General features: G+C 38.6%; 1 protein-coding gene across 3 annotated transcripts in view; it reads right to left on the reverse strand.

Annotated features, from left to right (window-relative positions):
- Positions 1-26,900, reverse strand: part of ABHD2 (abhydrolase domain containing 2, acylglycerol lipase) — a 118,970-nt gene that overhangs the window by 79,695 nt on the left and 12,375 nt on the right. For 2 of the 3 annotated variants that reach the window (XM_036769616.1, XM_036769617.1), the window contains 2 exons: positions 7,468-7,561; positions 365-565 (listed from right to left, as the gene is read on the reverse strand). In XM_036769616.1, the coding sequence (XP_036625511.1) occupies positions 365-558 (194 nt within the window). In that variant the 5' untranslated portion in view covers positions 559-565; positions 7,468-7,561. Of the gene's footprint in view, positions 1-364; positions 566-7,467; positions 7,562-11,743; positions 11,874-26,900 lie in introns of all 3 variants that reach the window. The other variant, XM_036769618.1, reaches the window with a different exon arrangement.

Consider the following 26,900-nt stretch of genomic DNA (forward strand, 5'->3'; position numbering starts at 1 on the left):
CGGGAAAAAGTGAACTTGATAAATGGCTTTACTTTGGCTCCTAAAGTACCACTGTTTCCTTTGTGAAGTCCCTGACACTGATGCTACCACCTTGTTATAGAAGGAGAGACAAGGAGGAGAAAAGACTTCATTGCTTCTATTTCTAACTCAGGTGCTACAATATTCAAATGCCGGTGCTACTGGGGTAGCTGTTGGCCTCAATGAGCCCCATATTTAAAATCACAGATAATGATCGACCCCTCCTGCTTTCTACAGTATATAAGTCAATTTAGTTTCAAAGCATAAGTGAACTAGGTTTAATTACGGTTTTCTCTCTGGAAATCCAAGCAACACAACTTAGGATAAGATAGCAGGAATCACTTACTCTTTGGTTAGAAGGGGACAGGACTTCAGCAGAAATCGAGATAGCCCAGAGTCCTGGAAGTAGAGGTCAGGTGGGGCTGTCGGGCTCTTAAGATTCAAACATCTGACGATCACATAGAGCACAGCAGCCACAGCAGCTAACTTCACCCCATCAAACACAGCAGGCAGCTCAGAGGTTTCTAGCATTGCATTCATCTTGAGTCTGTGGAGAAGAGATATGGACAGAAGATTGGTATTTGCAGGTCACTATGAGAAAGGCACCAAGTTTTAATCTTGCCAAAGAAGCAAGGTTCTAATCGGTAGGCAGGGAATTATTCAGGAAAAGAAAGACTTCTTAGGGATTAACAACAGAGCCAGAAGAGTGACACAGGCCTAGGCCAGTGAGATAGTAGCAGCAGCAACTGCAACGCCTCTTCATAGTCATGCTCAAGTCTCCCTTTCCCTTGGCCCTTGTCTCCCATGAAGCTATTACCCTGTTTTTTTCTTCCCCGGTAGTTACTAAACTTTTAGAAAAAGCTAACTTTACCCAGCAACTTCAACGTTTTCTTCACAGACCTCTTTTCATCAGCGCCTTGTAAATCTAGCTTCTACCCTCACCACTCTACTGAAATTGCAGTCTCCTAATGACCTCTTCACTGCCCAACCAACAGCCTTTTCCCGGGCCTCCTCCTACTTCTCTGCAGCATGTGACACTGCTGATCACCCCCTCTTTCTAGATATGTGCTCTTTCCTTGGTTTCAAAGACTCTCTTCTGTCTCTCTTCCTAATGATACCTGGCATTTATATAACATGTACAGTTTATAAAGCACTTTACAACAAAACAGTGAGGTAGGTACCTTCAGGTATTATTATTGAGAGGGAATAATATGGTAGAAGGAATGCTGGACTTGAAATCAGGAGAGATCAGGGTTCAATCTTACTTGTTAAGATAATAATACTTACCTACCTTACAGGGATGCTACAAAGAGCAAACGTAACAATAATAATGTAAGGGAGGTACTTTACAAACCTTAAACACTACATAAATGTCAACTCTTATTATAGTCCCTATTTTACAGATGAGGAAACAAGCTCACAGAGGTTACATGATTTTGCCCATAGTCACAGCTAGTAAATACCAGAGGTAGGATTTAGGGCAGCTAGGTGGTGCAGTCGATAGACCAGGCCTGCAGTCAAGAAGACTCATCTTCCCGAGTTCAAATCTGGCCTCAGGCACTTACTGTGTGGCCCTGGGCAAGTCACTTAACCTTGTTTGCCTCAGTCTTCTTACCTGTAAAATGAGCTGGAGAAGGAAATGGCAAACCACTACAATATCTCTGCCAAGAAAACCCCAAAAGGGTCTCAAACAGTTGGATACAACTGAAAACGACTGAACAACAACAAAGGATTCAGATCTAGGTCTCTCCTGACTCCGTGTTTTGTTTTGTTTTTTTTCCCATTTTGTCATGCTCCCTCAGAAAGAGCTTGCATTTATATGGCACTTTAAGACACACAAAGTGTGCCAGTCCAGGGGGGCCTCATTAGCCTGGGCTGTGGAGGTCTATGGGAACTATTCAAAGGCAAGCAGGGGCTTCGATACTTCTGAAATATTGTGTACCTTCCTTATCGCCTGTACTTACACAATGCCAGTGTAATTGTACCTTATTCTCTTAGGCTCAGGCAAACCATTTGCCTTGATCTATGCTATAATATTCAATTTCTATTTGATTATTGCCATGATTGACTCAAAGTGCATAAAAGGGCAAAAAGGCTTGCACCAGCAGGTGGGTCACTCCAGACAAGGGTAGTGGATCCAAAGCAGAATCTAGGCATTTTTAGGTTGCTGAAAACTCTGATAGCATTTGTGACACTGTATATGCCATATTCTGGGAGTATTGGGACCTCCAGCACAATCAAGAAATGGCATATTTGTTCTTTCATATGTCTTTTACCCAATAAAATGCCAATTTGATTATTAGCAAGTAAGTGTTCCCTGTCTGCTGGTTCCAACTTCTGATGCCTGAGATAGGTTATGGACTTAAGTGACACAGTTGACATGGTGGCACAGAGCAATGCATATGTATTAGCTCTCTAAATGCTTCTATCTCTTTCACTGGCTTCTCATTTGTTCTCCTCCTAACTCCCTAAGGCAGTGCTTTCCCAAGGCTTTAGGTCAAAGACTAACTTTTTGTGTCCCTAGCGCTTAGCATATTATCTGACACATGATAAGTGCTTACTAAATGCTTTTTCATGCATTAATCCATTCATTCCTGCTCTCTCCAAAGTTATTAATGATCTTTTAAATTGTCAAATCTGATGATCTTTTCTGGGCCCTCATCCTTCTTGAAAACTGCAGCTTCTGACACTGTTAACTACTCTCTTTCCTTCTGGATACTCTCTCCTCACTTAGTTTTCATGACAGTGAGTTCTTTTGGTTTTTCTTCCTATGAACTTGACTGTTCCTCCTCCATCTCCTTTGCTGGATCATCATCCATATGGGTCCCACATCCTAACTATGGCTGTACCCCAAGGTTCTGTCTTGGGTTCTCTTTTCTTTTCATACTCTCACACTTGGCCATCTCATGGTCTACTATGGTCTCAATGCTCATCTCTACACAGATGGCTCTCAAATTTATATAGCCAGGCCGAGACTCTTTCCTGAGCTCCAGTCTCTCATCAACTGCCTATTAGACATTTTGAAATGAATGCCCATAGGTATCTAACATTCAGCCTATCCAGAACAGAACTCACTATCTTTCCCCCAGTATTCCTCTTCTGAACTTCTTGATCATTGTCAAAGATGCCATGATTCTTCTATTCACCCAAGTTCACAATCTCGGTGTCATCCTTTACTCCTTACTAGCACTCATCCCATGTGTCCAATTAGTTGGCAAACTGTGTCACTTCTATCTCTACAATACCTCTTGCATTCATCTTCATTTCACTCACATAGTCAAATGCCCTAATTCATGCTTTCACTACCTATCACTTAGACCTTTGGGGTAGTTTTCTAATTGGTTTCCTTGTTACTGGCCTCTCCCCACTCCAATTCATTCAAAATGAAGGGACTGAGGATGTCATTCCTCAGCAGCCTTCCTTTAATAAATTCTATTGGCTTCCTATTACCTCTAGGATCATATATAAACTTTTCTGTCTGGGGTTTAAAGCTCTTTACAACCTGGCCCTCTCCAGCTTTCTTGACCATCGCTCCCCTGTATTGAACTTGTTGCTCCTCACATACATCATCTCCCATCTCGGTGGCTCTGCACTGTCTGTTCCCCATGTCTAGAATGACATCCTTCCTCATGTCCACTTCTTGGAATCTTTATTTACCTTTAAGACCTATGTTAGGCATCCCCTTCTGCATGAGGCCTTTCCTGGTCTGCCCACCTACTGATCCCTTCTTTCCAAGGTTACCGTGTATTTCAAATAACTACATATGTAAACATTTATTGTCTTCCTTGTTAGAATAAAAGTTCCCTGAAGGCAACAACCATTTTCCTTTTGTCTCTGTATCCCCACTTAGAATAGTAGTAGTAGCACACAGTAATTTAATAAATGCCTGCAGACTGAATGACTCATGCATTGCCCAAGGTCACACTGATAGCAAGGAAAGAGTAGAGCTGGGATTTGAATACAGATTCTCTCTAAATCCAGTGGCAATTCCATTGGACCACATTGCCTTTCAATGAAGATTCAGAGAGAGCCTAACATAGTGTTAAAGTATTTATATGAAAGGCTGTCATGTGGGAGAGAGACTAATCTTGTTGTGTTTGACTCTGGAGAGCAGTACCCTGAACAAGGAAGGTGGCTGAGAAGAGGCAAGTTCAGGCTTACAGTCGGGAAAACCTAAGAACTGGAGCAGTCCTAACGTAGAATGAGCTGCCTCGGGAGGTCTTCAGCAGAGTTTAGATGATCACTTGTAGTATATGCTATATTGACAATTCCTTCTGAGCATAGGTTGAACTAGATGGCTATTGGAATCCCTTCAAATGCCAATGTCACGTGGAAAATTTTTAGATTTTATCTAATACCAGTAAGACAATATCATAGAAATACTGAAATTCATTTTGGGCAAGAGTATCAAGACAAACTATGAACAAAAGAATAGGAAAAGGGAGATTTGTCCTACCAGATTATATAATACGTGCGTGCTCATACCTTGGGGCAGGAGTAACGTTTTTGCTACCATTACCAGCTTTCAGAATGTAGGCATGCTATGAGCTTCTGTTTACAGATATGCAAAACAGCCTTAAGTAACAGGTGTTTGCTAAGTGTGCACTCTGCAAAGATATCTTAGAAAATGCCAAAGGGAATAAAGTGCTTTTACTGACAGGTATAAGTATACTGCCTGAGATATTCCAGCCCCGCATAATTAGTTTTAAATTAGACAACAACAATACAGTCTTTGCCTGATTTCTCTGTGAGGTTTCACAGCATTTTTTTCCAGTTCTTAGAGGAAAATTCAGATTCCCAGGCCCATTTAATTTTCTCTCTCTTTATGATTTCAGGGAGAGAGGAATGGAACTCTTGCCAAATTTTCCCAGGGGATATCCAAAATGTAAGGATATTTTGATTACGTCCACTTATCTAGCCCAAATTCAAAACCAATAAGAGATTGGAGTACAGAAATACATGTTTGTATCTGGTTATTTCCAGAATCTCCTATTCTACTCTTTTGAAGTTGCTCCAACTTATATGAAATGATAATGTTTTCTCCCTCTGGCTAGCATAAAAATTAGAAAAATATCAGCTCAAAAGCAGGGCAGCTGGCACTAGGTTTACATGGACTGATTTACCACTAGGCTATTTTACTGCAAGAAAACTTACTACAAGGAGAATAAACTAATGAACAGTGACAAGAGGATAGCATTTTCCAAAATCTCAGACACCAGTCAACTGTTAATTGAAACTTGGAAAACTGATCAAGACTAAACTCAAGAAAGATCCTACAGCAAAGACTAGTAAAAAGGGAAAAGAAATCTTTTGACCAATAGCAAGAGTGCAACAGAACTGAATAGTTCTACTCACCTGCCCTCACAAAAGAGAACCCAACTCATTGAAGAAAGCAAGATACAGACTATTTCTCAGATTTAACCAATTTTCCACACCATGAGTGTGCAAAACAGAACTTCTCACTCTCTGGTACATTTGGGAACCATGGTGTCATTGGTTTGGATATTCTGTCCTTCTAATGCGACGTCTTGGCACCTTCTTATTCTGTGCAATTCCAAAATTGTTAATGATGGATGTGGCTTAGCTCCTTCATTAGTACACCAATTCTTTGGTTGTTGAACAATGTGACCAATTGTAAACAGCACCACCAGTTAACTAAGAGCTACATGATTTTTAGCACTATTAGCTCTACTTTCTCCCACCTGACTGTCTTCATTCTGGAAGCAGGAGGGGGTCACATGGCCCTTTTGCAAATTAATCTACATCATCAGTTGCTGTGGTCAAAAACAATTTTCCCCCATCTAAATCTTTAACTTAATTCAAGATGCAAATGTTCTTCTTGATTACATTAATTGCTGATGCCCTCCCTCCCTCCCTCACTACCTGGTCTTTAACAACCTTATATTTTTATTTTGTATTTAGTCTGCACATATTTATTTTGTCTAGATTTATATAGGTAGGTTTCCCCCAATAGAACACAAGCTCCTTGAGTGAGGGCTATTTCATTTATGTCTTTATATTCCAATTGTTTGGCATGTAGTAGGCACTTAATAAATGTTCAGTGATTTAGTGATAATAGGTCAACCTCCAGGTGATAAAGATATTTATACTTAGCTAGACTGAACAAAATCCTATACTCTCAAGCCTTTCCAGTTGGAGGACCCATTAGAACTTTTGTTCCACTAACACAGCTTCCGAGAACCTGGGGTAAACCTCTACACCATGATGAAAGCTGAAGTAGGACTCCAGTAGAAGATGCTCTGGAATGTCACTTTAAAACTCAGGATAGGACCTAGATAAGTTTATCACATATATCCTTTAAACTTTTCAAAAGGATAATATTTTCTCTTTAAATTCACTAGGCAGTGATGGTCAGTCACCGTCAGAGGCCCCTTCGTATAAAACCATATTTATTAAATTGAATTTTCAACTCATCCCAGACTTCTTTCCTTTTCCTCCTCCCACCACCCCATCAATTAGCTGCTAAGTCTTGTAGAAGTCTACCTGCACAATATCTTTCATATCCATCCCCTTTTCTCTACTCCCATAGCCAGCACCCTAGTTCAGGCCTCTAGTTCACTACCTCTCACCCTGACTACCATAGCATGCTCCTACCTGGTTTTCTTATTTCCAATCAATCTTCCATACCACTCCTAAAATAATCTTACTAAAGCACAGGTCTCACCATGTTATTATCCTAATAAAAACTTTTTGGTTTTTGCCTCTAGGCCTCTGCCCTAATGCTTCTATGAGAAATTACAAGCTCACTAATCCTGGCCCTCTACAATTGGGCTCCAAATTACTCTTGCAGCCTAATTTCATTTTGCTCCATCACATATTCAGTGTTCCAGCCAAAATGAACTACCAGCTGTTCCTACATTCAGCATTCCATTTCCTTCCTCCAAAGTAGAGCTCTCCCCCCTCCATGTGTGGAATGTGATCCCTCCTTCAACTCTGCCTCTGAAAAGCCTTTGCTTCCTTCCAGGCTTAGGTCAGGTAGCACCTTTGTCAAGAAGACTTCCTTAATCCCCTCAGATGTTATGCTCTCTCTTTTTTCAAATTAATTTATATTTCTTCATCTGTATACCTGTTGGATACCCTCATCTCCTCCATCCCTTCAGTCATAGTAGAATGAAACCTCCTTGAAGACAAGGGCTTTTCTGTGTTTGTAGCTCCAGTGAATATCCAGGACACAGAAGGCATCTCATAAATATTTGTTGGATTGAATTTGAACTAAACTAAAAGCAGCTTCCTCTTTACCCTTTTCTGTTTGGAAGAGAACAGATCTGGTCTAATGGGCTTTGACTATCCTCATCCTATTTTATAAAACAAATAAGCAACAAGCATAGCTTCTCAAGTCAATACCTTACCAGATCAATATGGTGTTGAGAAACATGAGGAAACATGTATGTGTGGGGGGGGGGGATGCTCTTAGCAAAATTACCTTACCAATGTTACTTGTTCCTTGATGGTGAGAATTCTTGAATATCGTCCTTAGAAAGCCGCTGAGCTGAGACAGATTGAAGTTTGTAGTCAAATTATCCTAAAAGCCAAAGAGATATATTGTTTTCATGAATGTGAAAGAGGCAGCTTAATAACTCTAAAAGTATTGCTTTTGTCTGAAGGGCAAAAAAAGATGATTGTAATGAATTGTAGACAGAAGCAATGACCTACAACCCACTGTGTTAGCGCCCATGAGTAGTGCTTCCTGACCTGTCCCATGTTCTAGTTATAGTGCTCAAACAAATCAGTATTGCTTCTCTAAAGAAATGGAGCCATGAAGCTTGGGGGAAAGGAAATCTAACTTGCCAGGACTAGACTTTAAAGATGAGCCCCTGAGCAGGTAAGTTGCTTTCTTCCTGCTACCAATTTTAACTGACTTCACAGATATCATCAGATTAGAAACTGTGGGAATGGGTGGAGAAGATTTTTTTCAGCTGGCTTTAAAAGAAAAAAATGCCACCACCTGTTGACAAGATAGAGACTGTATATTCAAAAGCTCTATGTCTATCTTCTCATGAATTTACTATATGGAATACCTAAGTGGCAAAGGAAGGCTCTACTACAATAATACTACAAATTATCAATCATTACATGTAACAATCCTCTGTTGTGGGCCCCAATGCTGTGCTAGGTCCTTTGCGTGATGTAGAAGTAGATGACAGGCCTTGCCTTGGTAGAATTCAGGGCCTACACAGGGATTTAAGAGGAATGTTGGTGAAACAACTCCCCAGTGCCTAGCATAGGGTTGTACACGTTGAAGGCACCTAATGAATGTTTGAAATTAAATAAATTTTGTGACTTAAACTGGCAGAAAAAAAGAGAATGCCCCATGCACTGGAAATTTGGGGTGGGGGGAAGCAACTCTGTGATTTGTGCTATTTCTGGACTTATATCCTCAGTATTAACTTTAGCTTATCTCTGTACTGCTCTACTAATTCCTATCTTATTTGCTATCTCTGTATCTGCTCTGGCATTAAAACACAATTCTGCCATTAAGTTCCAACGTTCTAGACTATACTTCGGCCATAACACTTTTTCATATTTTGTCTACGTAATTTTGCTGGAGACCCTCCTTCCTATCGTTTGTTTCTTAACTTCTGTTTTCCCATATCTTCCACGTCACCTATCAAGACACAGTAGGGCGCTATCTATGGACACAGCTGACTAAAACAATAAAGAAACAGAAGTTAATTCTTAACTCCAGGAACACTCAAAAGCAACCGTCCTTGAACATAGAATACTGATATTTAGACTCATCCTAAAACATTGTCTTTAACTACTTTCTTTTTATAGCTTCAAACCAAAAATGTTTGCATTTAAAATCAGCCTGAAAAATGAGATACTGGTTCAGAAAAGAAATTTGAACCTTTTCTCATTGGAATTAAAAAATACAAACAACAAAGATATGTCTCTAATATTTATCTGTTGTTCAGAGCCCCTTATGCTTCAAATACCTGCAGACTTCTAAGTCACTTTCATAGTAGAAGATATTGCCACTAACGGTAACTGTTCAAAGCCATGGAAGATCCACTGTATGCAAATAATAATCATAAGTGATATTATCTTCTAATGCAAAGGACAAATGAATAAAGTAAAATTCATTTCTGAAGTATTTGAGCAATTTCTCACTTTGGACTCAGGGGAACCAGAGTCATTCCAAAAGCAGTTCATCTCATGTTCCACATAAAATCAAGTTAAAAATTATATCAAGGACAGCTTTGCAAAGGAAAAGAAGCCACAGAATGGTATTCGTAAAGTCATGATGTGAAGGGAGCAATCCTGTACCTTGGATGATGAGGAATATTAAGCTGTTTATATATGTGAGGGTCAAGTACTTTTGTAACTATTTGTTGGAGCTCTTTTCTTCTTTCCAACCTACAGCTTCCCTCTTTGAGGTGCTATCTTCCAGAGGTTAGCACAATGTCTTACACATATTACCTACATAATAGGTACTTTAATAAAAAAAAAATTAGTGAAAGGGCAAAAGGGTTGTGGGGGCAGGGAGAGGGTTTGAAGGAAAGCATAGCCATCACCCTTTTTCATTTGGCAAAATGATATGAATAACAGGGTATGTTTTCTAGTCTGTTTTACAACTGGGATGGGTCATAATATTCGTAAGGAAGGGGTAGTAGTTCAAACAGATTACACTGCTAAAGGATGCTGCTGCCTCATTAGCACTCAAAGGACCTACATCCCAAACTTTTGGTGTTTTCTTGAGTTGGTTATACAGGTGTGACTGGTTCTGCCAGCACCTAAATGCCACCTAAATGCCCAAATGGACTTCTATGGCTAACAACAAGAATTGAAAGACATCTGCTGGGGGTAAAGATAGCATCCCTTAGCCAAGCCATGGAATAGGATATCTCTGTATCCCCTTGAGCAGACAGGGGTTGTGTGCTACTTTGCCTGGTATAATGTTGATGAATGGTACACTCAAATTCAAAGTAAGCCATAATATTACTGTTCACAAATAATACAGAAGCATTAGGAATACCTGATTTGAGAGAAATAAGTAAATACTGTGTTCCACAAACTTGGGGGAAAAACCCAACCAGTGTAGTACGTATCTTTATAGGGAGCTGGCAGAAGCCACAAGCAAAGATCTTCTGCCTTCAGTTTTTGCCAGTCTTTATTCTCATTACTCATTAAATCAATTCTTTGGTTGCCAAGATCCTGTAGAAATTCTACTTAATCTATCCCTTTATGAAGCTGGATCGGTAGTTGACAAATATGCCACTTTTTTATGATAAGCTCTAAAAATTTAACCAAAATACAACTAGTTGAACGATGCAAACTACCTACCAGTCTATTTCTCACTTCAAAGATTGACCCACCAAATGCTAACTGGATCTTTTCAAATTCATTATCAATTAACTTTCTTTGCCTATGAAATCTGGTTGTCAGAAACATCCTTGCCTTTTCCTTTTAATTACGAGCACAATGATTTGCTTATAGGGGAAGCTCAATAAATGTTTGTCAAATGAATGAGTGACTTCCTTTAACCTTTGAACCTCAGTTTCTTCATTTGTGCAATGAGGGGGAAGAGATGGGTTAAATTACCTCTTCCTATCCAGCTTTAAATCCTGTGATCCTTTTCTTCCAATTTTAAGGATCTTCAGTACTTAAGGATTTCCACAATCTTTCCAGATAAACACCTACTATATTGAGGGCACTGTGGCAGGCCCTGAACACATAAAGATAAACATTACTATTGTCCTGGACCTCAAATAGCTTAAAGGAAGAGCCATGCCAAAGACCCAAATAAGTATAGCAAAAGTAGAATGGCATTAAGGACAAAGAAGAGGTCCAAACGAGCTGCTAAAAAAATTCTCTGAGTAGGCAAGATTCAAATTCATTTTGGGGCAAGAGGAGGTCAGAGAAAGTTTTATGGAAGAGCTGACCCATAAAGGAGGAAGGGAATGCTAGGCATGGGAGATGACCTGTACTAATGCACAGCGGCTGGAAAGTGCAGGATAGACTGAGGAATGGGACCAGAAGGAGATTGTGTGAAACACTGCTGATTAAAGTCAGATCATGAAGAGCTTTAGATGCAGGGATAAGGAGTTTGTATTTTGTACTCTAGGAAATAGGGAGAAAGTTTCTGAGCAAGGGAATGAACATACTCAAACCTTACTATTACGCAGGCACAAACTGTTCAACCGATACCTAATGCTATTATTTTCCAATCGCTCTAGTTGACTTATATGCCTATTCCAAGAGAATTCTGTGTCACCCAGACCTGAAATTTATTCGATATAAAGGCAGAAAAATTTTCCATCCATCCTTAGATTCATAAGCAACTTACTGCATATCAGCATTATAGCCCATCATATACCTCAACACTTTTACATATGTTTCCAAGTCAAAAAATGGTTCAGAAAAAAAATAAAACCAAACCCAAACACAGACAGATCCCACCAGATTTCCTTCCTTCCTTTTGAAAGTGAGGACATGGCTTTCAATCAGGCTGTACTAAACTCTCCTTACACTGAATCAGTAAATTCCCTCAAACAGAGATAAGCCATGACAGATTTGTGCTTCTGAATGACACCAATACTTTGGTTAATAGGCTTTCCTTCTAGGACCAGTTTCAACAAAGCCAAAATTAATTCCAGGGAATGAAGGTTTCTGTACATTGTACAGTAAAGCTACACCAGACAATCTAAAGGACAACAATGAGCCAAGTCTGGTGTTCTTACTTTGCTGTTCCTGAGAGAATTACCTTAGGATGCTGTTTTGATCCCAGTGATGTCCTTGGAAGAAGGGACTTGAACTGAGGGAAAGTGAGTCCTGGCTCAAGGTGACTGGAGCATGTGCTGAGTCATTGTTCAATTTCCAGTGTGAACACTGACCTTGGAAATCAGCAAACAGCTACAAATCAGGACTTGAATTACCGTTTTGTTCTAGATTTAAGGTAATCTTAAGTCTATATTTTAAACATGTTAATAATGTTAAAATATGTCAAAATGTTAATAATGCAGGTTTAACTTAAAAATGTGTCATGGACACTTTTTGGTGGGGGAGGGGGGGGAGATGATTGTTAAATATTTACCTGCTTACTCCTGGGTCAGAATCTCCCAAACTCCTGCTGAAAGAGTTCTTTGATCCTACAAAATATATACTCATCTTCATCCCCATCCTAACCTTAAGGGGGAAAAAGTCTATTAGGCAAAGACACGCTTGCCCCGTAGACTATTCCCACTTGACAACCACTTTGTCTTTAGTGTCCTGCTATAGAGTTGCCTCTGACAGCCCAGTGCTTTGTTTTAAACTGGATTTGTTAAGGTACAGGAAAGGTGTCAGGAGAAAAGGGGTTTAGCAGAGTACAGTATATTAGAGAAAAAGAGGGGCCAGAGAAACCCTACTTTCTCCCAGTTTTGAAATTGCAGCCTTTCCACTTGCTACTTAAAGGTGTTCATACAATGCAATGCCTTGGAAAGGAAGGGATCAGAGGGAAAAGGTTGAGTTTCACCTGTTTCTCCTTTTAGGTGCCATTCGACTGATGAAGTCATTGCTATCATACAGACTACGGTGCTAGCATACAAGAGAGAAAAATTTGCTATGAAGAATGGGACAAGAAACAAAAATTGAGAGATGATATAAGAAAAATATGGCCAATACACTGATTTGTTTTGCATTATCATACTTATTTGTTGTAGGAGAAAGTTTTATTGATTGCTAGTGGGGGAGAGACTCATTGGGAAGTGATGGGGATGAAAAAAAGAAAGCATTACATGGGAAAGACTATGCAAGGATTAAAGATGAAATACTGAGTTCAGGGAACAGCAAGCAAACTGATAGAAATGTAGGGTATTCAAAGGAGAATAGCATGAAATAAATTTAGCAAAGCAGGCCAGAGACAGGTGATAAAGGGTTAAATTCCAAGAAGCAATAAGATGTCACTGAAGATTTTTGAACAAGGAAGTGCCAAGGTCTAACTTAGACTTTAAGAAGATTATTTGGGTGCTTATGTAGAGGATAGATTAGAGAAGGGATTAAAGACAGGGAGACTAATGAGATTATTTCAGAGTTTAGATGACAAGTGATGAGTGCCCAAACTATGGTGATAGCTCTGAATGTAAAGAGAATGGGGAATATGGGAGGCATGTCTTGGAGGTAGAATCAACAAGACAGATATGGATATGGAAAGTGAAAGAGAAGGAAGAGTTAAGAACAATTCTGTGGTTATTCTCAGAAACAATGAGTTTCTGAGTCTTCCATGGGAATAGGGAAGTTTGAAAGAGGGGCAGATTTAGTGATAAAGGAAATGAGTTCCATTCCATTTTAGACAAGTTGAGTTTGAGATACCTCAGGACACAGATGGAGATGTCCAGGAGGCAGATGGCCAGAAAGACCAGAGCTCATGAGAAGGATTATAGCTGGATATTTGTATAAAGATGACAATGGAACCCATCAGAATAGGTTTTTCACTTAGTGATTAGAGGGTATGGGGGAAAAGAGAAGAGGGTTGGGGACAAAGCCTTGGGAGACATTGGTGATTAGAAGCAGAACTAGAATGAATGGATGAATGAGTGGATGGATGGATGGATGGATGGATGGATGGATGGATGGATGGATGGAGGAATGATTGAAGAAACATTTATTAAGTCCTTACTATGTGACAGGCCTTATGTTAAGTGCTGGTGACGCAAACAGAAGCAAGTCAGACAGTTCCTGTTCTCAAGTAGCTTACATTGTAATGGGTAAGACAGATATTGGAAGATAGGGCTGGAAAGTGGGGTAAAGAGATGAGGGCAGTTGAGTACATATGGTTTGGAGTTAGAAAGAAAGTGCTATGATGGCCCGATTCCAGAAATATAAGGTGAAAGTTTGTCTATTAGAGCCTGGGGCCCCAGAGCTCCAGTAGGAGAAGAAGGAGGAATGCCCAAGTAGGATAGACATGGATGATAATTCAGCAACAGAGAATGAGGAGAAATGGTCAGAAAGGTAGGAGGAGAATCAAGAGAGAAAAGTACCTTACGATAGAGAAGAAAGTATTCAGAAGGTGATTAACACTGTCAAAAGCTGTAGGGAAGTCAAAAAGGATGACAAGAGACAAAAGGACATCTGATTTAGCAAGCAGTTAAGTACTTAGTAACCTTAAGGAGAATAGTTTCTATTATTGTTGCTGTGAAACGGTAAGATAGGAAGCTGGAATACAAGAGCTAGAGAGAAGTAAGCAGAAGAAGAGCAAGGAGTGAGGGAAGATAGCTTTTTTTTTAAGGAATATGGTTGTGAAAGAAAAGAGAGATAAAGGTTAATAGTTTGAGAGGATGGCAATATCTAGGGAAGGGTTTTGTTTTTTATTGTTTTAAGGATAGCTGAGATCTGAGCCTATTTAGAGGCAAGAGAGAAGGAAACAGTAAAAAAGAATGATGGAGAGAGAAGGTGATTGAAGGGAAAGCTCTTGGAAGAGATGGGAAGCGATGAGATCAAGGGAATAAGTGGATAAGAGTTGGCTTTGACAAGGAGAAAGACCACTTCTTCATTAAAGACTGGAGCAAAAGAAGAGAGAACGGTATGATGATGAAGAGTTCTGAGATAGGAGATGAGCAGAAAAAGAAGCTCATGATAGATGGCTTATATTTTCTCAGCAAAATAAGAGGTAAGACGCTCTCCAGAAAGGGTGGAGGAAAGAGTGGTATAAGAAACTTGAGAGCAGACAAAGTCTGGAACAGCTGCTGTTGGGAATGTGATCCTGTTGTGCAGCAATGAGGGCATAGTTCGAGATTAGGTAACAAATTTTCAGTGGACCCAGTGAGCACGGTTATATGACTTCCTCCAGTGGCATTCCACAGGACACAAGTAGGAGTGGAGATGACAAATGGTTAGGGGTAAACTAGGGTTAGGGTTTGGTGTGGCATGAATGGTGACAGAAAAAGAAGGCAAGGGATTCAAGGAAAGAGGACAATGTATAACTGAAACAGGTAATGACAGGGTCACAATTGTGAAGGGAAGAAAGTCAGGCAAGAACAGTGGTGATGGTCTGGGAAAGCAGTGGATTGACAAGAAGTTGGGGCAAGGATGAAAAATAGTTTTAAGAGGAATCAAACACAGGGAGAGATGGAAGGACAGAAGCCTATGATCAGAAAATAATTTTAAAGTTTGGGATTCTGGGGGTAGTATGGTTATGGATAATGGTGAGATCAATGGCATGTGGCCAGGGTCAGGATGTTTGAAGAGACACCTACATGTACACTGAACCCCTCAAATATTGAGAAAGAGGTTGAAATAGAAAGGAAGAATGTGAGCCAGGCACCAACTCTTTGAAAAAGGAAGGGGAATGACCTACAGCTAATAGAGGACAGCAACAAGGATATAGATAAGGAAGAGAAGTTGCTGAATTAGGGGAACTGAGTTAAGGGTCTGAACCAAAAAAATTACTATCTTGATGAACTGAGTCACTAGTCAAAAAATTTATGTATACATGTGTGTGTATATATATGGTGTATATGTGTATATGTACAAATATATTGTATATATGTTATATATACATATATAAAATTGAAGACTTTTTAATATATACTTAGTAATAAAGTAAAAGAAGAAATGGACTTTTTTTTTTTCAGATGGATAAACAACCCTGTGGAAAAATTAAAGTACTTTCTAAACGATGACAGGGAAAATTTAAAACTTTCCAGAACATTCTGAAAACAAATTTATTCTCTTACACAGAGAAACCATTCATTTCTCAGGCAGAAAACAACCTGGGTGGTTCCCCTAAGGCAGTTTCTGAAGTTTTAAAGCCAATGATTACTGAAAGATGAAAGATCAAAACATCTTATTTAATGTACTATAACGTACTTATAGAATATAGAAATTCAGTAAAATCTCAGTTAGCCAGAATTTCTAGTTAGCTGGAATTTATTAACACATACTTAATTTTTGAGATGAAAAGGAATTTTTTTTTAAAAATCACCTTATATCAGAGATTTATTCTACAAAGAAACCTCCTGGGTTTGTCTTGAGGTTAATACAGATTTAGTATATAAAGTATTCACTAGATTCACTATCTAAAGTATAATGATGACACTGAGGCAGGACAAGATTTTCAACGCGTAATCTTCACTTTTTATCAGTATATTAAAGCTGGAAAACACACTTAGGAGCCTCCAGAATCAAAGAATTTAACAAAAAGAAGGGACCTCTGTGGCTATCTGGTCCAACCCATATTCAAAAGGAATCTCTCCTATGACATAGTTGACAGGTGCTTCTCCAGTTTTGCTTGAAGACCTCTGAGGAAGGGGACTTTACCCATGTTGAGGCAGCCCATTTGGACAACTCTAATTGTTAGAAAGTTTTTCCTGACATCAAGTCTCTGCAAATTTTCCTCAACAGAGGTCCTTTGCTATGTTACAAAAGGAGTTTATAAACTATTTAACTCGAAAATCAAAATACCTATGACATCCCACTCTGCAAGTGTTTAACTGAAATATTACTGTCATAAGTAAACATAATCACAGACTTAAGAGACAGAAAGAACTTTAAAGATCATCTAGTCTAATGGTGTCAAATTCAAATAGAAAGCCATCCCTGCCACCAGTATGCTGACTTAGAAGACCACAAATTAACATCATCTATGTTATATTTTTATTAAACATTTCTTAACTACATTTTAATCTAGTTCAGCCTGGTAGGCTGAGAATTTGACACTTCTAATCCCCTCATTTTAAAAGTAAGGAAAGTGAGGTCCAGGGCAATTCAGTGATTTATTCAAGTTCAGTTACAAGTTACTAGCAGAGAAGGACCTGAACCCAACTCCTGGTTCAGTGCTTTTTTTTTTCTTTTTTAAATTAAATCATGCCTTCGCTTCTTAAAACACAGAATTAATGGAATACAAAGATCAATGCAATTTTCCCCAATAAAACCATATAATTAAAAAACCCAAGTATTTTAATGAGAACAAACTGGTTTCAATTGATAACATGTAATCAGTGATAATCTGGCTACCCTCCTGGAATTCAAAGTCTGTCCACAAAAGTAACAAGTAACTAGGTAGATCTACAAGCAGATAAGACTACCTGACAAATTTAACCAACAAAAATACCCTCTTCCTTGAGTTTGCTCTGGTACTGAGTCTTTTCAGACTACGAAAGGATGAATGGATAGCCTACTGTATTTTTTCACTTTAGAATATTTTGGTTATTTTATTGTTTCAATAGTTAACAGTGGGTTCTCTTACAAGACTAAACCATATGGTATTTTTAAATTTGCCAAAGATATGTCTTTGGCTTAGTGCTGCCCTAAGATTAGAAGATCATAATAAATTTAGGGCTAGAAGAGACCTAGAGGTCTTGCAGTTTAACTTTCATTTTATAGATGAGGAAACTGAGGCCCAGAATGGTAAAGTAACTTGGCCGAGATCACCCAGAAAGCATTTGAACCCAGGCCCACTGATTACAAATGCAGCACTCTGTTCCACTACAACTATCCTGCTTCCATTATCCTAAAACAACAACAACTGAATGAGCAGGTATGGAAAGCAAGTTTATATGCAACCATTTTAAGAAATAACCTTAAAAAAATAAGAGACCACTGAATTTTTTGAAAAGTATTTTATAAAACAGCAGGTTTGGACATTATAGGATCATATATTCAGGGATGGAAAACACCTTAGAGATTCTGTAAGCCAACCCCTTCATTTTACAGAAGAGAAAACAGATTTGCCTAAGATCACACAGACTCCAAGAGTGGCAGAGTCAGGATTTGAACCTTGGTACTCTAGATTCCAAATGTTGTTCTTTTTTCACTGCACCACTGTGAGATGAATCAGGGTTCAATTGTGCTGAATACTTAATACCTAACACTAATACAAGAAGGCCAACAATAGTTCATTTTAGTTAAGAAGGCTAGTAAATACAGTCAAAATAATTTATGATAGAGTGTACCTCTGGATGAAGAAATTTGCATATGATCATTGTTCATCTACAAACAAAATCTCTTAGGTTTCCAATGAATACTTATCATTACCTTCCTGAATTTTCAACACATCATCATTTCAATTAATAAGTATTTATTAGGTACCTATTAGGTGCCAGGTATTGTACTAAAGGTTGGGGGTACAAAAATAGGCAAAAGAGTTTCTGCCCTCAAGGAGCTTCTTATCGAATGAGGGAGACAACCTGTACAAACTCAATACATACAAGATAAATAGGAAGTAATTAAAAGAGGGAAGGCACATAAGTAGCAACCATTACTATGCTGCCTTTTAGGGGAATTACAGAAGGGCCATAGCTGGTATGTTCCCCAACTGGTAAGTAAAGATGGCTGACAGCTGCCCACCTGGCCCTGTAACTTCTAGTTCCAAGGACTCCGAGCTGAAGGGGCTGTGTGGGTTGTTTTAATGACATGCCAAAGGAGTTGAGTTTCCCATTCTATTTCTATCTGAACTTCATTTGCTACCAGTCGCAAAAGGTAATTACCCCCACCCATACAGGAAACTTATCTCTGCCAATGAGCTGACTTTGGACTTAGCTCATGGACTCCCTTCTCTTCCTTGTTCCTTGCTCTCCCACTGCAAATGGGAACAATCCTTTCTACAAAAATAAGGCTTATAAAATTCTTTGATCAAGGTTATATTGTAATTGAATAATATATTGAGTATTTTTCAATATTTAGAGATATCAATAGTTAGAGATTTTAATATATAGATCACATTTTGTGCAGGGGACCACAGGATAATTCAGAATTGAATCTCAGCACCTTCCTCTTCAAGGAAGGAAATATTCCCAAATACTAGGGAGGCTGAGGGGTCAGTAATAAAACACACCAATTGGTACCTCAAAAATACTGAATGTTGTGTTCCCTGGCAGTGTGTGGGCGCGGGGAGTGGTTGGGGTGCAGGGATTAGGATAAAGAAAAGAGTAAGTCACAGCATGATAGGAACTCAACAGTTCACTGGCACAGGATCCTTCTCTCTCTGCTAGAGAGGATGGAAACATTAGGCCTTGGACAAATTACTGACCCTCTCTGAGTTTCATTTTCTGCATCTAAATTGAATAGTTTAGACCAGATGACCTCTAAAATTCCTTCCTATCTCCAATCTATACTCCTATGATCCTATTTCCAAAAAAAGATGAGTAGCAGTAACTATCAACCTGTAAATATCCCCTACTTTCTCATCTTTTACAAAATCATTATGAGAATCATCTATACAAATTTCAAAGGCGTGCTTTAGTTTAAGAAAGGAAGGGGGAAGGTTTTCGCTAATGATATTCTACAGCAGACCACCACTTTAGAATTGATGGGAAAGTGCCAACAGAAGATCCCATTGGGCTTTATTATTTGTTAACTTTTTATTCCTGACCTCAGTTCCTTTTCTGAAAATGAGAAGGTTGGACCGGATAACTCCAAAGTCCTTTCTAGCTCTAAAATCTACAATCCAATGAGCCTATTAAAAATGGACTCTGTAAAACAAAATACTGTCTTAAAGGCTCTCTACAACAAAGTACTTCCTATGCATGTCAAAATTTTAAAGTTTAATAAATATCTAAAAACTCTGATGATTAATACAAGAAAGGAATAAAACAAAGCTATAAATATGCTAGCCAAAAGTGTTTGCACCATCATGGAGGCTTTCTTGTGTAGAGAACCAACTGAATGGGACTCCTAGTGAAATGAGGTACTACAGATGCTCCTGCTTTAGGATGCTATCGTGTTGACTGAATCAAACTCTGGAACACAGAACAATCTCTGAAATGAGAGAAACAATCACTCAAAATAATTTGGCTTAACCCTTTGGCAGCATGGAATAATGGATAAAGAACACGGTCTTTTGAGTTAGCAGGGTTCAATTCCTTTCTTTGTCACTTAGTATCTAGGTGATCCTGGGTCTCAGTTTCTTCATTTATAAATTGAAGGTGTCTACTCAATGGCCTCTAAATCTATGATCTGGTAATCAATCAACAAGCACCTATTAAGCTCTACTGAGTGTCAAGCAATGTGTTAGGCATTGGTGATACAAAAACAAAATGCTACCCTCAGGGAACTTAAGACTAAGGAATTTAGTCCCTCAGCATTTATTACCAACTACCTAAATTTTTATGGAGATATTCTATTTAAGGGTGCAGAAGTCAACAGCTTTGGTAATGAAGGGATAGAAAGTCTGAGAAAAGAACTAAGAGGCAATCTTGGAAATGTGCACTAAATTTAGGTGTACACTTGTATTTATGTTTTAGTTTTCCAACCAGAGAGTTAGACATCTAAAAAGGAAAATAAAAGCAGTAGAGGAGATAGAACCCCATTACTGCATTATTTGTTGCTAAACAGACTTGGATGCATTGTAGATTAAATCATATCCTCCCCAAAGCCCCAGAGTAAAAGTTTGTTATAAGAATTGTTAGCATCTGGGACAGTCACTATTTTTGTAGATGTGAAGTTGATAGTGCACATTTTATGATGGTGATTCACTTGGGGTTTTTCCCCTAGACATAGTAATGTGTTGGTACTCAGTCAATCCAAGTTCTTGCCAAATCCCACTTGCTATCCACAAGTGGAATGGACTGTTTAGGGAGAGGCCGGCTTCCTCTCCTCACTGAAGTCTTTAAGCAGAGGCTGAATGACCATTGTGAGCTAGGACTTGGAGGGAAAGGGCATGACACCTGATTCCACAATGGCTCCACTCATCATTCCTCTGACTTCCCAGATCAAAACAACCTTCCCTAGCTACTGCTCTCTTATATGTCTCTCCTTGAGGACAGGGACTGTCTAGTTTTCTCTTCTATTTGTATCACCATTGCTTAGTTCAGTGCCTGGCATATTAGTAAGCACATAATGGTTTTCACTCATTCATTCATAGAAAGAGTCCTTGTTTAAGTTCATATTGGACTAAATTACCTTAGTATTCCTTCCACCTCTGATTCTGTGAAAAAAAAAAAAAGATCCTGAATGTGGCCTCTGTCAAATTCCTCATAAATTTGTCAACCCTATAAAAATGCTTCAGTACATCTCTTTCACATGTGCCAAAGAGTAGGGCTTGGTGTAGGACAATGATTCAAAAGCATCTACAACTGTAATACAGAAGCAATACAGGCCATTTGTTTGGGGGTTACTGCCAAAGAAGCTGTTCTTCCAAAGCAAAGAGAAAAAAATTCTACATGTATAAAACCACGGTTTTCTCATTTTCCCCATAATTCCAATACAAAGTTTATACTATTATGTCACCCATTCCCTTCTACAGAAAACTCACTTGTCTCAGCAAGTTTTCTAGCCCTTCATTAAAACTCAAAGGTAACTCCAACCTGCTGCTACCCACTTCTCCCATGGGCACACTTCTGTTCACGCTCTGTGTCTAAACTATGTGCTCTCTGAGCAAGAAGCAGCTCTTCCTTCTGAACAACATGCCACAGGTGCTCTATAAAGAGGCAGTACTAGATAATAAAGCAGCCTAAAGACAGGTGTGGTGCAACATAAAACAAATACATTAGGGGGTGATTATTTGTATTACAGAAGGCTTCTTCTTTTAGTTGAACTTGCATGGCATCTATTTACAGATCAATAATTATCAAAGGTGTATGGAAGTTAGAGGACAGGAATTGGAGATTTAAGAGGGACAGAAGCAGGACTCACGGCTAGTCTTAGAAATCATTGCTTTCTGAAGATCAATCTATCAAAAATTAAGACAATATAATGTAGAGAACATGTTTCAATTTGCCAAAGTGCTTTACCCAACTTTAGCAGGCATCTATTACATAAAATAAAGTATGCCTGGAGGCATCTGGGTGGCTCAACAGATAAGAGAGCTGCCCCCGGAGTCAGGAAGACCTAAGTTCAAATGTGACCCCAGATACTTACTAGCTTTGAGACCCTGGGCAAGTCACTTAACCTCTGTTTGCCTTAATCCACTGAAGAAGGAAATGGCAAACCACCCCAGTAGAAAACCTCATGCACGGTATGGTCCGTGGGGTCACGAAGAGTCAGACATGACTGAACAATAACACCAACAAAAAACAGTATATGTGCATATTTCATTCACTAGCACAGGGTTAGCCAATCTTTTCAAGTCAAAGAGTCAAAACTATATAAAAATCAAAAACAAATGCTCAAAGTACCAGTACAGGAATCATCATCTGCACAACTGAAAATACTATAACTCAATAATAATATTGGCATGATGAATAATGTTGGGATAATATAATATTGGTTGATTGGTCGATTGAGTGATTAAAATTGGTATAATAATAATTGATTAAGAATATAACACTATATTCATAGATATTATCTGATAACATTAAAATTGAATGGGAATATTGCCTCCTCATTTTCATTCATTTCTTGGTTTATAGCATAACTCCTTCATTCTTCTTCCCTGCCTCCTTTTTCTTCCCTCAACTTTCTCTCTTCCACCGCCGCCTTGCAGTCATGAGGCACAACCACCACTCCTCTACCCTCACACGTAGTAAAATCAGTGAGTAGAAAGAGGAAGCCAAAAAGCTTCTCAAAGAATATAATAAGGAAGAAACGTTTAGTGTTCCCAATAACCCTTGCCTTGACTAGGATTTCTAAAAATTTTCAAATTAGTTGTTTTGTTTTAAGTTGTGCTTATTTGGACAATGACAAAATATCTGGCTAGCAAGCTATTAATTCATTAAACATTATTATTAAGTGCCTAATGAACAACGCATTGAATTGGCGGGGGGGGAGGTATATAATAAAATAAACATGGTCACTATCTTCAAGGAACTTATAAGCTAGAAGCCATTCTATTACTCACATGTGTACCACCACTTCTCAATCAAACGACAGATACATACTGAATGTCTACTACTCCATGCCAGACTCTTCTAGATTTCTGATGTTTTGGTGTGTAGTGGGGGAGGTAGGGAAGAGAGGAGTTGGGGTAACATGAAGAAACAAAAAAAAAGTTAAGACTGAGCTTTTCCACAGGAACTTTATAATTTGAATAAAGAGGTTCAACACAATGAAAATAAAGAAATATAAAGAAAAATAAAGAAAACTTAAGAGCAAATAATTAAGTATTAAATGTTATAGTATAAGAATATACTAATTGGAGAAATTCAAGTGAGTGGCTTGGGAAGGAGTCATGGAGATAAGGCTTGAGTTGATCTTTGATGGCTTAGTAAGATTTAGATGGGGAAAGGGTCTTGAGATAAGGGAAAAACGATGGGATTCTAGGAAGGAGGGCAGCTAAACCAAGTCATGCAGCTGGAATGAGCAAGATATACTCAGGACACAGGGAAAAGAATGGCTTGATGAAAAAGAAGAGTTCAAGCTGAGGAGCAGTGGAAGATAGAAACATATTATATCAAGGTCCCAGGATATCACTTATTATTTAAATTCCTGCAGGTCACTTTGGAACCAGTATATGGTATATCCTGTTTAGTCAATACACTTAAAATATTAGTTTTATCTCATAAGGGTGCCTTCACATGTGGGGCTGATGAAAGGCTGAGAAGATGGGAAGCATTTATTTTGTCACTCAGAGCCCAACCCATGATCTCAGAGACAGACATGCATCATCACTTGCCAATTTTACATTATACAGAGCACCCTGATGACATCCAAGCAGAAGAATATAATCTTTTTTAAAACATGAGACTTAGATGTTTAGCTCATTTTAAAGAAAACTGCTTTCCCTATCAGCTGTATATCCTCTTCAAGATCCTAAAATTATTAAATTCTCCTCTTCCATAGCTTGCCACTATCCTTTATAGGGGCAGACATTTTATAGTGACATACACAGATCTCAAGATTGCTTTAAAAGTAATTCAAATTCTATACCTTTATATATACCCTGATAGTTATGTAGGTCAGTGCCTTTGTGATTAGGCCCTCATATTGCTATGGCAATACTCCTTTAAAGAAATTTAAATTATATTACTAGCCACCTAGTAGATATTCAGTGAATACTTGTTGAAACTAAGAAAAGAGAATGATCCTAAGAAATCACCGTGCAAACTACTTAAAATTTTCCTTATCATTAGGGCATCATATTAAGCTTAGAGTAGAAAGGGTCTATTATGAATTATTTCTAACACTATATGGTAATGACTCTAATCCTTCTCTGATACCTTATCATGGCCCAAAGATGATCCTGGGGTCTGGGAGGCTATGCTAGAGTGGAGTGTGAACTCTAGCAGACCTCTACACCAAGCTAAAAAGCTTCAGGTATAGGCTGGGTGATGGGCAAATGTCTGTTGTTTGAAGCTCAGCCCATCTAAGTCCTGGAGAAGGCTGATCACCAAGGGTGATTTTATTTTATTTTTCAGTTACAGTAGTTCACCACCATATGCTAAGTCAGACTGTAATTTGGGTCAAAGAATGCCCATAACCTGCAAACCAGAGAGTTCTTTGAAGTGCTGACATCTTTGTGAATAACAATGGAAGAGTTCTAACATCCGGGGAAGTTTCAAAGTCTTATCACACATACTGTTATTTCTGCTGGTGGCTCAGTGGGCCTCCAATCAGAAAGACTTGAGTTCAAATCTAGCCTCAGACACTAGCTGTGTGGTCCTGGGTAAGTCCTTTAACCTCTGTTTCTTTTAGGTTCCTCAACTGTAAAATGGGGATAATAACAGCACCTACCTCCCACAGTTGTTATGAGGATCAAATGAGATAATATTTGTAAAAGCACTTAGCACAGTGCCTGATGTATCATAAGAGCCAGATAAATGCTTACTTCCCTTTCCCTTCCTTTCTAAATAAGGAATTACACCCAGTAGATTCACTTTATTCCACCGAAAGGCTCTAACACTGAGATTATTCAGAACCTTTCCACCATTTTAATCTGTTTCAGAAATACCGGCTTGGGTTTGAATCAGAAATAAGTGAATTTGTTTCAGGAACCATTGTAGGAAGGCAGAAGCATACTGTTGGGTTGCAGAAGGCACTAAGGGACAGAGATTAGAAACCACACCCAAATCTATGAACAGAATGCCAATTGTTTATAAAAACAGTTGGATGGGAAAGACTTAATTTCTTTTTATTCCAAATCACTTCCCTTCTTAGAATACTCTGGTTCCCCATCTGTCTATCCTTATCTCCCAATATTAAGCACAGCCTTCAGAGTTCTACACTAGGTGTGCCCACTCTACTGCCTGCCTTGTTGTACATTCCCAAGTCCAACTATGATTGCTCTTCTCCTGGCTCACTCTGACTGTACCGTGAGTGGTACTCTTACCTTGTGCCCAAACCACATCCTCCCTTTCAACTGCAACTGAACAATTATTTTCTCTAGAACACTCTCCTGATTGATGGAGGAAATGAGACTTTTTAAGTCAACACAGAGCTGTAAACTGATAAGTACAATATCACATGAGTTGACTGGGATAGCAGCAGGTCAATGATTATACTAGTAAACTAGGGAATGACAGAATAAAGGTAAAAGGCATGCTCCTGGACAGCAAGGATTCTGTCCCCTATTGTTTTGTGTATTTTTGAGTACCTAACAGTGTTCTATCTACAATAGGCAAATGTTACATATACGAGGAACAATATGAATTCATTTTTTTAAGAAGCAAAAGACTTTTTTATAATGCATTTCCCCCTTTTCTGTAGCGGTGGCGGGGGTATGGGTGTGGGAAACTGCGTATATTTCCAAACTCAATTGACAGGTTGTTAAACTGATTTTTTTTCTTTTTTATTCTTTGCTATAAAGGAGGTCTCTCCGGGGGAAGAAAAAAGGATGTATTTGGAAATGAAGGTGATGTAAAAATAAAATAATATCAATAAAACTTCTGAGACTATAAATCTGCAAATAGGGAAGGGGGCACTAAATGATCTTCAAGGTCCCTTCCAGCTTTTAACATTCTATAGCTTTATGAAGTAAATAAAAGGGAAAATTATTTGTACAGATGTTCATAGAAATGCTATGAACCCTCTGGGTGCTTAATAAATACCTGTTGAGTCATGTGTTTAAAGAACATCTTCTACCTCAGCTGTATGTGATTTAACAGGCATCAAAGTGAACCACCACCACCCACAAAACACTGTGATCTTACTGTGGACACCAGTGGACATCCCTGAATACTCGTCTAAGCCTATGACCTCACATGTCCTTCTAAAACTTCCACTGGTGAATGATAACCACCTCTATTGACAGAATACTTGAAGGGTCTCAAAGTGCTTTCCTTATAATACGCATGTGGGATATCGGTACAAGTATTATCACCTCCGTTTTACAGATCAACTAAATGACTTGCCCATGACCATATAGCTAGTAAATTTGGGAGCCAGCATTTAATTCCAGGCCTTTTAACTTAGTTCAAGCCTTGTTAAATAACACAGTGTGTATTTACTGCCCAGTTTGAAAATTGTGAAAATAATCTACAGGTTGGAGATCAATAGATACATGAAATCATATATACGAAATAGTATTAAGTGAAAAGGCAGAATCCAGCCATTTTGTATATATGATTTCATGTATCTACATATTCAACTTATTTTCCATTTTTAAATAGTTATCTAGTATTCTATTATGTTAATAGGTAGGTGGCTCAGTGGATAGATAGCCCGGAGTCGGGAAGACCTGAGTTCCAATCGGGCCTTAGATACTTCCCAGCTGAGTGACCTGGGCAAGTCACAACCTCTGGCTCAGTTTCCATGTCTGTGAAATGGGGATAATAATATTTTACCTCTCAGGGTTGTTGTGAGGAAAAACTTGATATCTATAAAGCACTTTACAGACTTTAAAACAATTATTTCTACTACCAGTACTATTATTATGATTATAATGATGTTAACATATCACAAATTGTTAAGCTGTTCCCTCATTGTGGGAGACAAGGAATATTCGAGGCCCTTTTTTTGCTTTTAAAAACAGCATTTCTATGAACATCTGTACAAATAATTTTCCCTTTTATTTACTTCATAAAGCCATAGAATGTTAAAAGCTGAAAGGAACCTTTAAGATCATTTAGTCC

The sequence above is a fragment of the Trichosurus vulpecula genome, chromosome 8 (assembly GCF_011100635.1).
Source record: "Trichosurus vulpecula isolate mTriVul1 chromosome 8, mTriVul1.pri, whole genome shotgun sequence".
Taxonomy (NCBI): Eukaryota; Metazoa; Chordata; class Mammalia; order Diprotodontia; family Phalangeridae; genus Trichosurus; species Trichosurus vulpecula.